Here is a 13,094-nt window from a genome sequence, read left to right as displayed (position 1 = left end):
TTCAGCAGGTTCTGACAAGTTCTGGAGAATCGGTAGCGGAAATTTTGAGTAGGTGGCACAGTGGGTAGAGTGCAGTACTGCAAGCCACTTCAGCTGGCTGTTATCTGCAGTTCAGCAGTTCAAATCTCACCGGCTCAGGGTTGACTCAGCCTTCCATCCTTCCGAGGTGGGTAAAATGGGGACCCAGATTGTGGGGGCGATATGCTGACTCTGTAAACCGCTTAGAGAGGGCTGAAAGCCCTATGAAGCGGTATATAAGTCTAACTGCTATTGCTATTGCTATAGTTGGAGAATTGCCAAATACCACCTCTGGCTGGCCCTAGAGTGGGGTGGGAATTGAGATTTTGCAGTATCCTTCCCCTACCACGCACACCAAGCCACGCTCACAGAACTGGTAGTAAAAAATTTTGAATTTCACCACTGCCCAGTGCCGATCAGCACAGATTTCCAACAAGAATGTTGGGGGTCCAACAATGCTTAAAAGAGACCACGAGTAAGCATGGCCCAGGTATTCATTTGCAGGGCATACACGTCTAGAAAATTTGTACTTCTTTATTGATGATCATATTTATCACATGTTTCAAACCTCCCTTTCCATTTTCAGCAAAGTTATCAGGAAGAATAATTTTTCTTCATCGTAAACCCTGGTCAGAGGCATATTTGTTGAACTACACATGACTAGCCAAAGGGATGCGTTTGGTGAGATCAGTTGAGATCAGAATAATAACAGTTGGAAGGGACCTTGGAGTTCTTCTAGTTCAGGAGTTGGCAACCCCCGGCTCTGCAGCCGCATGTGGCTCTTTCATCCCTCTGCTGTGGCTCCCTGTCGCCAGTCAGCTCCACAATTGATAGGGCTTTCAGTTAGGACAGGTAGAGGAAAAAGGACGCCACACTAGGAGGAGACTCTGGTGGGGGAACTGGACTTCCAATCAGCAGAGGAAAAAGGACGCCACGCTGGGAGGAGACTATGGTGGGGGAACCGGACTTCCGGTTGGTTCCAGAATTGAATGGGGGGCTTCCGGTTAGGACCTTTGTGGCTCTTTTGAGTGTGTAAGGCTGCCGACACCTGCTTCTCTCCTTGATTAATTTCCATCCATAGTTTCTTGTCTTGCCTTCGAGGGCTTTGGAAAAAATAAGTTGGCACACACACACACACACACACACACACACACACTTCTTTGTGACAGCCCCTCAAATATTGGAACCACAAAATATCAAAAGCACAAGCAGTGAATGCTTACGAAGCTGCAGTCCATTCCAGAAAGCTGGAAGATGCCCGCATGATTTTCTCAATGCTCTATTGATAAGCTGGATTGCAAAGCTTATGATCCTGAGCCACAGTGGCACAGCGGTTAAAGTGCAGTACTGCAGGCTACTTCTGCTGCCTGCCGGCTGCCTGCAATTTGACAGTTCAAATCTCACCAGGCTCAAGATTGACTCAGCATTTCATCCTTCCAAGGTGGGTAAAATGAGGAGCTAGACTGTTGGGGGGCATAGGCTGACTCTGTAAACCACTTAGAGAGGGCTGTAAGGTACTGTGAAGCAATATATGTCTAAATGCTACTGGTATTCCTTCCCTCTCTCCCTTAGTGGTGCAATGATCAGAATTCAGTATTACAGATGAACTCTGCCCACTGCCAAGAGTTTGATCCTGATGGGTTCAAGATTGATTCAGCCTTCCATCCTTCTGAGGTGGGTAAAATGAAGACCCAGATTGGTGGGGGCAAGAGGCTGACTTTGTAAACCGCTTAGAGAGGGCTGTAAAAGCACTGTGAAGTGGTATATAAGTCTAAGTGCTATTGCTATCCTCCAGATGTTGCTGAATGACAGCTTCCAGCTGTCAGGCCTGCAGCTATATTTCTCTTGGGTCTTTGGCCTGCCACACTTTCTATTATTCCACTATGCCTTTTTATATTGTGGGAAAATGGGAGGGGGGGGATGTACGGAGTTACTTACTGTGTAGCCCCCCCAAAAAAATCTTTCTAGAAAGCCAAGGCCATCCTTTGTCTTTTGCATCTCTGCACCTCACTGGAACTGGATGGGTAGAACTACCAGCGTGGCAGTGGAAGATTGGACCATGTGATGGACTTGTGGGTGTGAGGACAAGATCTTGAACTTTCAACTGGGTGGGGAAAACCAGGAAGCTTTCAGATTTGGGTTTTCCCAGATGTGCCAACATGGCTCTCTTAATAAATTGGAACTTGGAGTAATACTTTGCCTTATTTTTGGATGCTATACTAACCCTGACACCAGCATCCCTTCCTGTTGGCTAAGAGGCGGTAAGGGAATCGTGACCCAGTAACATTTAGGAGTCAGGTTTCCCATCTCTTGTTTGCAAGAGGCAAGGAGGCAGGAGGCAAGAAAGGGTTGGCCAATGAAACACTTCCTCCATTGTAGGAGGACCCTCTTCTGGGTTGATACTTACTTTGATAGGCCTTTTCAGATCTTTTCTTGTATACCGCATAATAATCAGTCCCAAGACAGTTAAGCCATAGAAGAGCCAGACTGCAAAGCTGAAGTAGTTAATGAGGGTATTGATGTCTCCTGGGAGGACATAAAAAAATCCTACTGTAGCCTGAAAGACGGAAGAAAAGAGAAAAATGGGTTACAGGAAGGAGTTGCCGAGTTTTGTACAGATTAACAGAGTTGGAAGGGACCTTAGAGGTCATCTAGTCCAAACACCCCCACCAAGCAGGAGATCCCATATCAATACTTATCCTATTAAAATTAAATTACAGAGCCAAATTTGATAGATTTTTTTTTTGTTTGAAAAAACAAAACAAAAAAGAGCCGAGGTGGCGCAGTGGTTAAATGCAGCACTGCAGGCTACTTCAGCTGACTGCAGTTCAGCAGTTCGGCTGTTCAAATCCCACCAGGCTCAGGGTTGACTCAGCCTTCCATCCTTCCGAGGTGGGTGAAATGAGGACCCGGATTGTTGTTGGGGACAATACGCTGACTCTGTAAACCGCTTAGAGAGGGCTGAAAGCCCTATGAAACGGTATATAAGTCTAACTATTGCTATTGCTCTTGCTAGAAATTTTATTTGGCTATTTGAGATATTATACTTACATAAAATATAATAGCGGGCGCAGGTGTTAAACGTTTAACGCTGATGTAGGATAAAACCTTTAACATGTGCCCTTCACGTCCTGCGACATAAGCAAGTCTAGAAAAGCAAAATGTGACGCATTATCTGTTTTAGTAATGAAATGTCTGCAAGAAAACAACCAAGCTCACGTACAGGTAGTCCTTGAGTTGCGACCACATGTGGCTAAGTGGAAACATTTGTGAAGGGAGTTTGCCCCATTTTACAAACTTTTTCTTGCCGCGATTGTTAAGGGAAGTTTGAAAACATGGTTGTTAGGTAAATCTGGCTTTCCCAATGACTCGGCTCGTGAGAAGGACACAAAAGGGGATCGCGAGCGTCATAAATATTTTCCGTTGTAACTTTGAACCAAACAAAACCGTTGTAAATTGAAGACTGCATGTATTTTGGACCCAAGGCGATTCAGTGGCATCAAAGATAAATCTGTTATAATATCAACAGTTTTATTAAATAAATAAAAAAGAAGGAGAAGGCTTTGGGGCAATGTTGCTTGACACAGAAAGGTAAGAAAAACTGCCCAAGCTGAACAAAATGTTCCCTTCTGTATATCTACTGATGCTCAGAAAGAACAAAAAAAAAAAAAATCAATGCAGCAAGAAGACAAGATGATTCTCAGAATCCTTGGATATTACATGGTATACAAATTTCAAATTTAATAGGATTTGTATGCCCCCACTCCCTAAGGACTCTGGGCGGCTTACAACAATATAAAAACATTTAAAATATTTTTAAAAATACAGAATTAAAATCAATGCAACATCCATTCCATCAAGTGGGGCTGGAAATTCATCAATAGCCCCAGGCCTGCCGGAACAGCCAGGTCTTGGTTGCTTTACGGAAGGCCGGGAGAGTGGTGAGAGTCCGGATCTCTGCAGGCAGTTCGTTCCACAAGGCCGGTGCAGCTACAGAGAAGGCCCTCCCACGGGGAGTCGCCAGCCGGCATTGACCGGTCGACGGTACCCAGAGGAGGCCCAACCTGTGTGATCTTATTTGTCGTTGGGAGGTAAATGGCAGGAGACGGTCATTAAGCATTAAGATTTGGAGGCAGGAAGGAGAAAAAATGGCATTTGGTTTGATCAAAGCAACGGACAACGTCAAGGCCTGGAATGAATCTCGCATCTCCAATGCATTAAGATCATTTCTTTTTATTTTATTTGGTTCCTTCGAGTCGGTGTTGACTTTTGGTAATCACCTGGACGCATCTCTGCAGTTTTCTTGGCAAGATTTTGTTTTTTTAAAAATTGTCATTTCTTCCTTTTTAGGGCTGAAAGAAAGTGTCCGGCCCCCAAGGTCACTCAACTGGCTTTGTGCCTAGGATGGGACTATAACTCATGATCTTTTGGTTTCTAGTCTGGTACTTTAACCATGACACTAAACTGGTTCTCCGTCTGGCCTACGCTATAAAAAAAAAGTGAAAAAGTCAGATTTAAGCTTCTTTGGCTGGTATTGTTGTTATTAGTTGCAAAGTTGTGTCTGACCCATTGTGACCCCATGGACAACGATCCTCCAGGCCTTCCTCTCCTCTACCATCCTCTGGAGTCCATTTGAGCTCATGTTGACTGCTTCAGTGACTCCATCCAGTCAATCTCTGTCGTCCCCTTCTTCTTTTGCCCTCCATCGTTCCCAGCTTTCGGCTCTTCTTCAATGAGTCCTTCCTTCTTAGGTGGCCAAAGTATTTGAGTTTCCTCTTCAGGATCTGGCCTTCGAAAGAGCAGTCAGGGTTGATCTCCTCTAGGACTGACCGGTTTGATCGCCTTGCAGTCCAAGGGACTCACAGGAGTCTTCTCCAGCACCAGAGTTCAAAGGCCTCCATTCTTTGGCACTCAACCTTCTTTACGATCCAACTTTCACAGCCATCCATTGTAACTGGCTGATATCCTTTCCCCAAAATTTACCCCTAGCAACTGAACAAAACGTAAGAGACTATTTCCCCCCCAGTTATCCTAATGTACCAAATCCCTTTTACCAGGAGCATTGGAGAGGTATGAACTAATTTGTATTTGTATTTCGTATTTTATTAATATTTATAGGCCGCCCTTTTCCCCGCGGGGACTCAGGGCGGCTTACATAAAATAGGGAGGGGGGGTGTAAACAATAAACATAAAACAATACATAAGAGTAAAATAGAACACAAGTCCTCCTTCGGGCCATTAACTTTACACAATTCTTTAAGAAAATGCTGCAACAGCAATTTCTGTGTCTTAAAAATGATCGTATGAATTAAAGAGGACACCTAAGAAGCCCAGAACTGCTCCAGAACAAGACTGCTAATTAACCGTGAAATTTGTCTCCAGCTTTGCAGTCTGACCCCAAAATTCTCTCCTCACTTGCTACCCAATATATATATATATATATATATATATATATATATATATATATATATATATATATATATATATATATATATATATATATATATATATATATATATATATATATATATATATATATATATATATATATATATATATATTGGGTAGCAAGTGAGGAGAGAATTTTGGGGTCAGACTGCATATGTATGTATGTATGTATGTATGTATGTATGTATATGTATGTATGTAGGTAGGTAGGTAGGTAGGTAGGTAGGTAGGTAGGTAGGTAGGTAGGTAGATAGGTAGGTACGTAGGTACGTAGGTACGTAGGTACGTAGATAAGATAGATAGATAGATAGATAGATAGATAGATAGATAGATAGATAGATAGATAGATAGATAGATAGATATAGAGATAGATAGATAGGTATAGATAGATAGATAGATAGATAGATAGATAGATAGATAGATAGGTATAGATAGATAGATAGATAGATAGATAGATAGATAGATAGATAGATAGATAGATAGATAGATATAGAGATAGATTAGATAGATAGATAGATAGATAGATAGATAGATAGATAGATAGATAGATAGATAGATAGATAGATAGATAGATAGATAAATAGATAGATAGAGATAGAGATAGATAGATTGATAGATTGATAGATAGATGATAGATATAGATTAGATAGATAGATAGACAGACAGACAGATAGACTGATAGATAGATAGATAGATAGATAGATAGATAGATAGATAGATAGATAGATAGATAGAGATAGAGATATAACCCAAGACACCATTTGCCATCATGGATGAGTTTGCCTGATAGAAAATAGTTCTTGTGTTGTGTTTGGATTGCAGATTTTTTTAAAAAAAAAAACAAGCACCGATGAATGAAATAGATCCAGACTGGAAAAAGCCAGGAATATTTCAAATTCATCATTTTTAGATTTTACCTTGTAAATTACAGCTTTTTATATTTTCCAAGGCCTCACCTGATGACAGAACGGATTAGCTTCTGCAGTCTGTTTTGACAGCATATTTAGTGTCTTCAAAACAACGGTATGCATTTCGAACTAAGTAGCTGTTGTGGCCCAGCAGAGGCCAGCAGAAGATTCAGACAGTGAGGAGGTTGGGGAGGAACATGGGCCAGTCCTGGAGTCTGGGGAAGGCTCTGATGAGAGCTCTGTGTCGGAGGCAGAGATGGGGCCAAGGCCATCTGACAGTTATCAGCTGCCTTCAGAGTCGGACAACGGTGAGGCAGAGGAACAGCTGGAGCCTGTTCCCAGGGTGCGCATGAGCAGAGCTGCCAGGAGAAGGGAACAGCTAAAGAACAGGGGTTGACTTCGGAGTAAGGCCAGAGGTGGACAATGAATGGACACTCCCAGAGGAAATATAAGAGGAGCACAAGGGGAGTGGAGTTTGCAGGAGTTAATTAGTTCGATTAATTGGCTGGTGACTCTCCGAGACTCCTCTGCCTCCAAGCCAGATAAGATCTGTGACTGTAAATCCTCCCTGGAAAGACTTTGCTGGATATGAATGAGCAGAATTCACAGTCAATTAACAAAAGGATTTTTTTGTCAGGACAAGGCGTTTGCTTCACGCTCTTGGGAAGCCTCGATCAGAACAATGTCTTCAAAGCAACAGCGTGAGTTTCAAGCTAAGAAGCAAGGCTTACTTATTGCTTTCATTGGTCATGAAAAATACAGTGATTCGATTATTAAAACATCTGACTAGGCTGTCCTGAGTTTTACCTGCCAGACGTGAAGCAAGTCCCATTGGCTGCCCCCAGGGCTGAAAGCGCCACGAACAGTGGAACAATCCAAGAAGCGGGATAAAGGACTCGATCCCCGAATGTCTGCAGGGACGAAAGGGAAAAAGCACATCGCTTTAAAATGTGAAGCTCACCAGGCTGGCTGTAGAAAAAGGATGCTGTAAATTGCAAGGTTTTTGGGAAAAAGTCAGTCTGTGAAATCCTTTTTCAGCCTCTCAACAGGTTTTGTTTTCTTTTTTCCAACTCTATTCTAACCTAACCTACCGTACCTCTATTCTATTCTACAGTTTGTTTTTCTTTTTTATAAAGAACTTTTGGTCCGTGCAATTCCGTATGATACTTACCACTGCAACCGCTTGAGACTGCAAAAGTTCTGTGGCTGTCATGGCGGTGAAATAAGAAACATTGATCAGAATATAACACACCGTGACCAGAGGGATTCCAATTATTATAGCGAGTGGTAGATTTCTAAATAATGGGAAAATACGTGGCATTAATTCATGTGTACATGAAAGCTTGTTAGTCAAACACCTCCTGCAGCTGAACAAACACTATTTATAAAGAAAAGGAACTTGGTTTATAGATAATGCCCTCTACCGCCTAGTGAACTTGATAAGGTTTGTTCTTTAGATGTTGCTCAAATATTGCTATTACAGAAAAGGCGTTCCTACTTCATTCCTACTTCACGTTTTCATACCCTCAAAGATTATTGATTTAGCCACTCCAGGAATTCCAAAGATACCATCTTCTAATCTTTGATGGGCTGAGTTATTCATCAATTTATTAATTTTATTAATTTTCATTCAAAGTAATTCATATTCATACTTTTTATTAATTCCAAAGTAGAGCTGAGGTGGCACAGTGGTTAAATGCAGCACTGCAGGCTACTTCAGCTGACTGCAGTTGTGCAGTTCGGCTGTTCAAATCTCACCAGCTCAGGGTTGACTCAGCCTTCCATCCTTCCGAGGTGGGTAAAATGAGGACCCAGATTGTTGGGGGTAATATGCTGACTCTGTAAACCGCTTAGAGAGGGCTGAAAGCCCTATGAAGCGGTATATAAATCTAACTGCTATTGCTATTGCTATTGCTAGTAAGTTGGGTTTACCCAATTCAAAAGATACGTCAAGTCACTTAAGGCAGTCCTCAGATTCTTGCAGATAGCAATAGCAACATCATTAGTACTTATATACCTCTTCACTGTGCTTTACAGCCCTCTCTATGCAGTTTACAGAGTAAGCCTATTGCCCCCAACAATCTGGGTCCTCATTTTACCCACCTCGGAAGGATGGATGGCTGAGTCAACCTTGAGCCGGTCAGGATCGAACTGCTGGCAGTGGGCAGAGTCAGCCTGCAATACTTCATTCTAACCACTGCGCCACCCCCCATCTCTTTGATTCAGACTATGCAGGTTTATTGTAATAAAAAAGAGGTTGGACCACAGAACGTTCACACTGGCTGTGTGGCCCACCTTGCATTTATTTATTTCCTCAATGTTTATAGCTGCCCTACATGACATGCAACTTATTTGACTGGCTCAAGGTTGTCTCAGACCTCCCTCTTTCTGAGGTCAGTAAAATGAGGACCCAGATTATTTGGGGCAATTTGCTGACTCTGTAAACCGCTTAGAGTGGGCTGTAAAGTCCTATAAAGCATTATCTAAGTCTAAGTGCTACTGCTGTTATTTCAAAACAGGATGGAAATGTCCATTTTTCAATTCCTGCTGTTATCCAAATAAAATGCTGTTGCTCTCTCCCATCTTACCTGTAAGGATTTTTAAGCTCTTCTGTGATATAATTAAGCTGATTCCTGGAAGAAAAGAAACACCAATAGTTACTTGGTCCAACTGCAGTCCTAAGTTATGCAAATTTGGAAGGAAACCTCTACAGAATCTGTTGGGAGTTAATAAACCACCGAAGACTATAAAGTTAAGTGTTGATAATGGCCACAGCCTTCAAGTATCCAGCCAGCTGGAAATGCCCTCTTAAACCACTATCTATGATGGTCAACCAGTAGGAAACCCATGTTCAAGATATAGTTTCCCCTAGCATTATTTCCTCCGATATTGGTGTAAACCTGTATTTTTTGTACAGGACACATTTTCCCCCTTCCCGGGCTGAAGGAGTGAACAAATCCGATGTTAGGACTCCCAGACTTTTACGTAGGTTCTACGCCAGGTATCCTGATAAGCCTTGGATTTGATAGGGGTGATGTCCTTTCTGAAGGAGCGCCGGATGTCAGCCTCTGCTTTGCTTGCTTGCTATTGGCTGCCATAGAAACCGGGAGGGTGGGGGCATAGTATTTGGGAAGGGAATAGTATGGTCCTGGTCCCTGGCCATCATCTTCTAAAGCTTTTTTAGAAGCCATCGCAGAGGTGGGTTCCTACCAGTTCGCACCTATTCGGTAGAACCTCTTCGTCAAATCTACCGAACCGGTTAGAAGAGGTTCCACCAGTGGACCCGGAAAGCAGGCCACACCTACAGAAGAGGTTCCAAAATTTTTTGAAACCCACCACTGGTCCTTGGATATGATTATTCTACACTATCATGCTCCTATTTATAAAACTCAGTGCCTCTGTGAAAGGTAAGGATGGCTACTGCGTTTGTGGTGCAATCAGAACATTGCGTGTGTTGAAGTTGTTTTAACGCAAACCAAAGATGCCTTTCAAAAAACAAGTTTACATCATATTCTTATGCATGCCAGTGCTGTGTGTGAGGTAATTTAAGGTGGTTCTGACAAATGTCGTCGGCATCTTCATATCCGGTCACATGGGTGGCAAGCCACTCCCATCCGGTCACATGGGTGGCAAGCCACTCCCACAAAGGAGGCCACACCCACAGAGTAGGTTCGAACAATTTTTGAAACCCACCACTGAGCCATCGGACCATAGCAGCCGTTTCCAGCTAAAACTTGAGATTCTGTAGCTACCTGGGTTTAGTCTGTCTAAAGGAGAAAGGAGTTTCACCTTGATTGCTCATCTCTACAAAACATCAAAACATGTAAAATCACTTCAACTGCTGTTGTTTTCAGGCGCAAATGCTTCAGAATTATCTACCAGTGGGAATTAATTGGAAATGAGCAAAATGTAAATAGGTTACCATCCATCATAGGCCCAGAGTCCGCTGTAAAATGCCAGGCTTATGCCTCCCACGGAAATTGAGGAACTGTCAAAAGAATTGTTAAAATTTTTTGTGTTTCCTGAAAAACAAAACGAATCCCACATGAATACGACATGCAGCGGGAGACTTGAAGAGTGGCTGTCCAGTCTCTTTAGAAACCTTGTGAGATATTCAAACCCAATTTCTATGCTCACTGTTCAAAAGACAAAGTCTGGTTCACAATTCAAAAGTTTTATTGCAAAGAAATTGAAAAAGCGGTTGCAAGCCAAGCCTCCCAGCCTTTTCCCGATGGGTTGAGTACAAGGAGCGCAAGGACAGATTTCAAGTAATAAAATTTACCCATTTCTGCTCATCATGCGTGACGCCTAAGAAGAAGCCCTCCCCATTTCCAAAATCATTCTTTGAGGTTAATTCACATTTCAAGAGGACAGCATGACTTTTCCTGCAGAATCTCTCTTTTTTTTTTTCTTATCTGTGCTTCTTTTGTTATTTCAATTTAGGCGGCGGTGTTACCATCTCACCAATTGGTGTGCTTGTCTGTATTTCAATGGCAAAGGATTTTTAGCAAGTCATCCTGTACTGACTTTACTGCAGAGGTGGGCTCCTACCAGTTCGCACCTATTCGGTAGAACCGGTTCGTCAAATCTACCGAACCGGTTAGAAGAGGTTCCACCAGTGGACCCGGAAAGCAGGCCACACCTACAGAAGAGGTTCCAAGATTTTTTGAAACCCACCACTGGTCCTTGGATATGATTATTCTACACTATCATGCTCATATTTATAAAACTCAGTGCCTCTGTGAAAGGTAAGGATGACTACTGCGTTTGTGGTGCAATCGGAACATTGCGTGTGTTGAGGTTGTTTTAACGCAAACCAAAGATGCCTTTTAAAAAAACAAGTTTACATCATATTCTTATGCATGCCAGTGCTGTGTGTGGGGTAATTTAAGGTGGTTCTGACAAGTGTTGTCGGCATCTTCATATCCGGTCAGATGGGCGGCAAGCCACTCCCATCCGGTCACATGGGCAGCAAGCCACTCCCACAAAGGAGGCCACACCCACAGAGTAGGTTCAAACAATTTTTGAAACCCACCACTGCTTTACTGCTTATATTTGTGCTTAAATTTACAATCAAGAAAAACAGCGCCAAGAGTCCCACACCTTTGTGTTACATTTTACACTTTATATGAAAGAGTAACTTATTATTTATTTATTTCCTTCAACCTCCAGTGATGAAGCACCCACAATACGCCGAACGGGTTGCAGGAATTGGATATGGCCACTCTAGGGGGGTGGGGGGAAAGGACTAGGGGGGTGGCATGTATTCCAGTGTTCCAGTATTTTAGGGGCTATCACAAAGAAGAGGGAGTCATTTTAGGGGATCATTTCCACTTAGCATTTCCCAGATCGACTGGATTTCTACTCCAAAAATTCCCCAGGAGTATCCCAAGCTTGGAATCCTGCATTTTGCAGACACTCTCCGTCTGGTTTCTGACAACGTAAGGGTGTTTATGTTTCTTTATAAGCGACTAGAACATACCTTTGGCCAGGAGAACGATGCCACTTACAACGATAATGATGACAATCACCATTTTAGTAGCAGTTAAAATGTTCTGAAGGTAGCTCGTCCATTTCACACTCAGTGAATTCAGGACTGTAATGCTCACTGCAGGACAAAGAAAGAGCGACAAAATAGTTAAAACCTTGGTTTTTCCTCACTTTTAGTTTTCAGCTTAGTCTGAAAATGTAGATGCGGACAGAGAAGGCATGTAGGGTTCGATCACTGTTTCGTTTGTGGCCTTTTATAGGGAGTTCAGAGGTCAACATCCTCTTTCATTAAAAACCTTCCCAGGTTTTTCCATCATTCTTCTATATTTATTTTTCTAACCATAAAATATTCTTTAAGGAAGAGAAGTATGATCTTTCAGAAGTGGCCACTAAAATTGTAAAAAGGACAGAAGGGTAAAATTATTGCATTCAGCTCATTGTTCATAGATTTTCTTTACTGTGGAGGGAAATCAATCTAAAAACATCTCTCTCTCTCTCTCTATCTATCTATCCATCCATCCATCCATCCTTCATCCAAAAAACATCCATCCATCTATCTATCTATCTATCCATCCTCCATCAATCATCCAAAAAACATCTATCTATCTATCTATCTATCTATCTATCTATCTATCTATCTATCTATCTATCTATCTATCATCTATCTTTCTATCCATCCATCCATCATTCATCCAAAAAACACCCATCAATCCATCCATCCATCTATCTATCCATCCATCCATCCATCATTCATCCAAAAAACATCTATCTATCTATCTATCTATCTATCTATCTATCATCTATCTATCTATCTATCTATCTATATCTATCCATCCATCCATCCATCCATCATTCATCCAAAAAACAACTATCTATCTATCTATCTATCTATCTATCTATCTATCTATCTATCTATCCATCCATCCATCCATCCATCCATCCATCCATCCATCCATCCATCCTCCATTATCCATCCAAAAAACATCTATCTATCTATCTATCTATCTATCTATCTATCTATCTATCTATCTATCTATCTTTCTATCTTTCTATCTTTCTATCTTTCTTTCTTTCTTTCTTTCTATCTTTCTATCTTTCTATCTTTCTATCCATCCATCCATCCATTCGTCCATCCACAAATATCAATCTCATGGTTGCCCTCAGTGGTTCTCCTCCAGATCTACTTCCGCTTCCATCTCTAACTTGGTTTCCCTCCTTTAAAGGCCAAAG

At 42.0% G+C, this 13,094-nt stretch overlaps 1 protein-coding gene across 2 annotated transcripts in view; it reads right to left on the bottom strand.

Annotated features, from left to right (window-relative positions):
- Positions 1-13,094, bottom strand: part of SLC7A9 (solute carrier family 7 member 9) — a 30,530-nt gene that overhangs the window by 3,305 nt on the left and 14,131 nt on the right. For both annotated transcript variants that reach the window (XM_087729056.1, XM_087729057.1), the window contains 7 exons: positions 11,857-11,982; positions 10,297-10,396; positions 8,963-9,007; positions 7,546-7,669; positions 7,182-7,285; positions 3,070-3,166; positions 2,426-2,575 (listed from right to left, as the gene is read on the bottom strand). In XM_087729056.1, the coding sequence (XP_087585182.1) occupies positions 2,426-2,575; positions 3,070-3,166; positions 7,182-7,285; positions 7,546-7,669; positions 8,963-9,007; positions 10,297-10,396; positions 11,857-11,982 (746 nt within the window). The remainder of the gene's footprint in view (positions 1-2,425; positions 2,576-3,069; positions 3,167-7,181; positions 7,286-7,545; positions 7,670-8,962; positions 9,008-10,296; positions 10,397-11,856; positions 11,983-13,094) is intronic.

The sequence above is a fragment of the Thamnophis sirtalis genome, unplaced genomic scaffold, assembly GCF_051295495.1.
Source record: "Thamnophis sirtalis isolate CommonGarterSnake01/CBP01778 unplaced genomic scaffold, rThaSir2_p1.2 scaffold_14, whole genome shotgun sequence".
Classification (NCBI taxonomy): domain Eukaryota; kingdom Metazoa; phylum Chordata; class Lepidosauria; order Squamata; family Natricidae; genus Thamnophis; species Thamnophis sirtalis.
The sequence above is the reverse complement of the archived record's forward strand: the minus strand, read 5'-3'. Positions and strand labels throughout refer to the sequence as shown.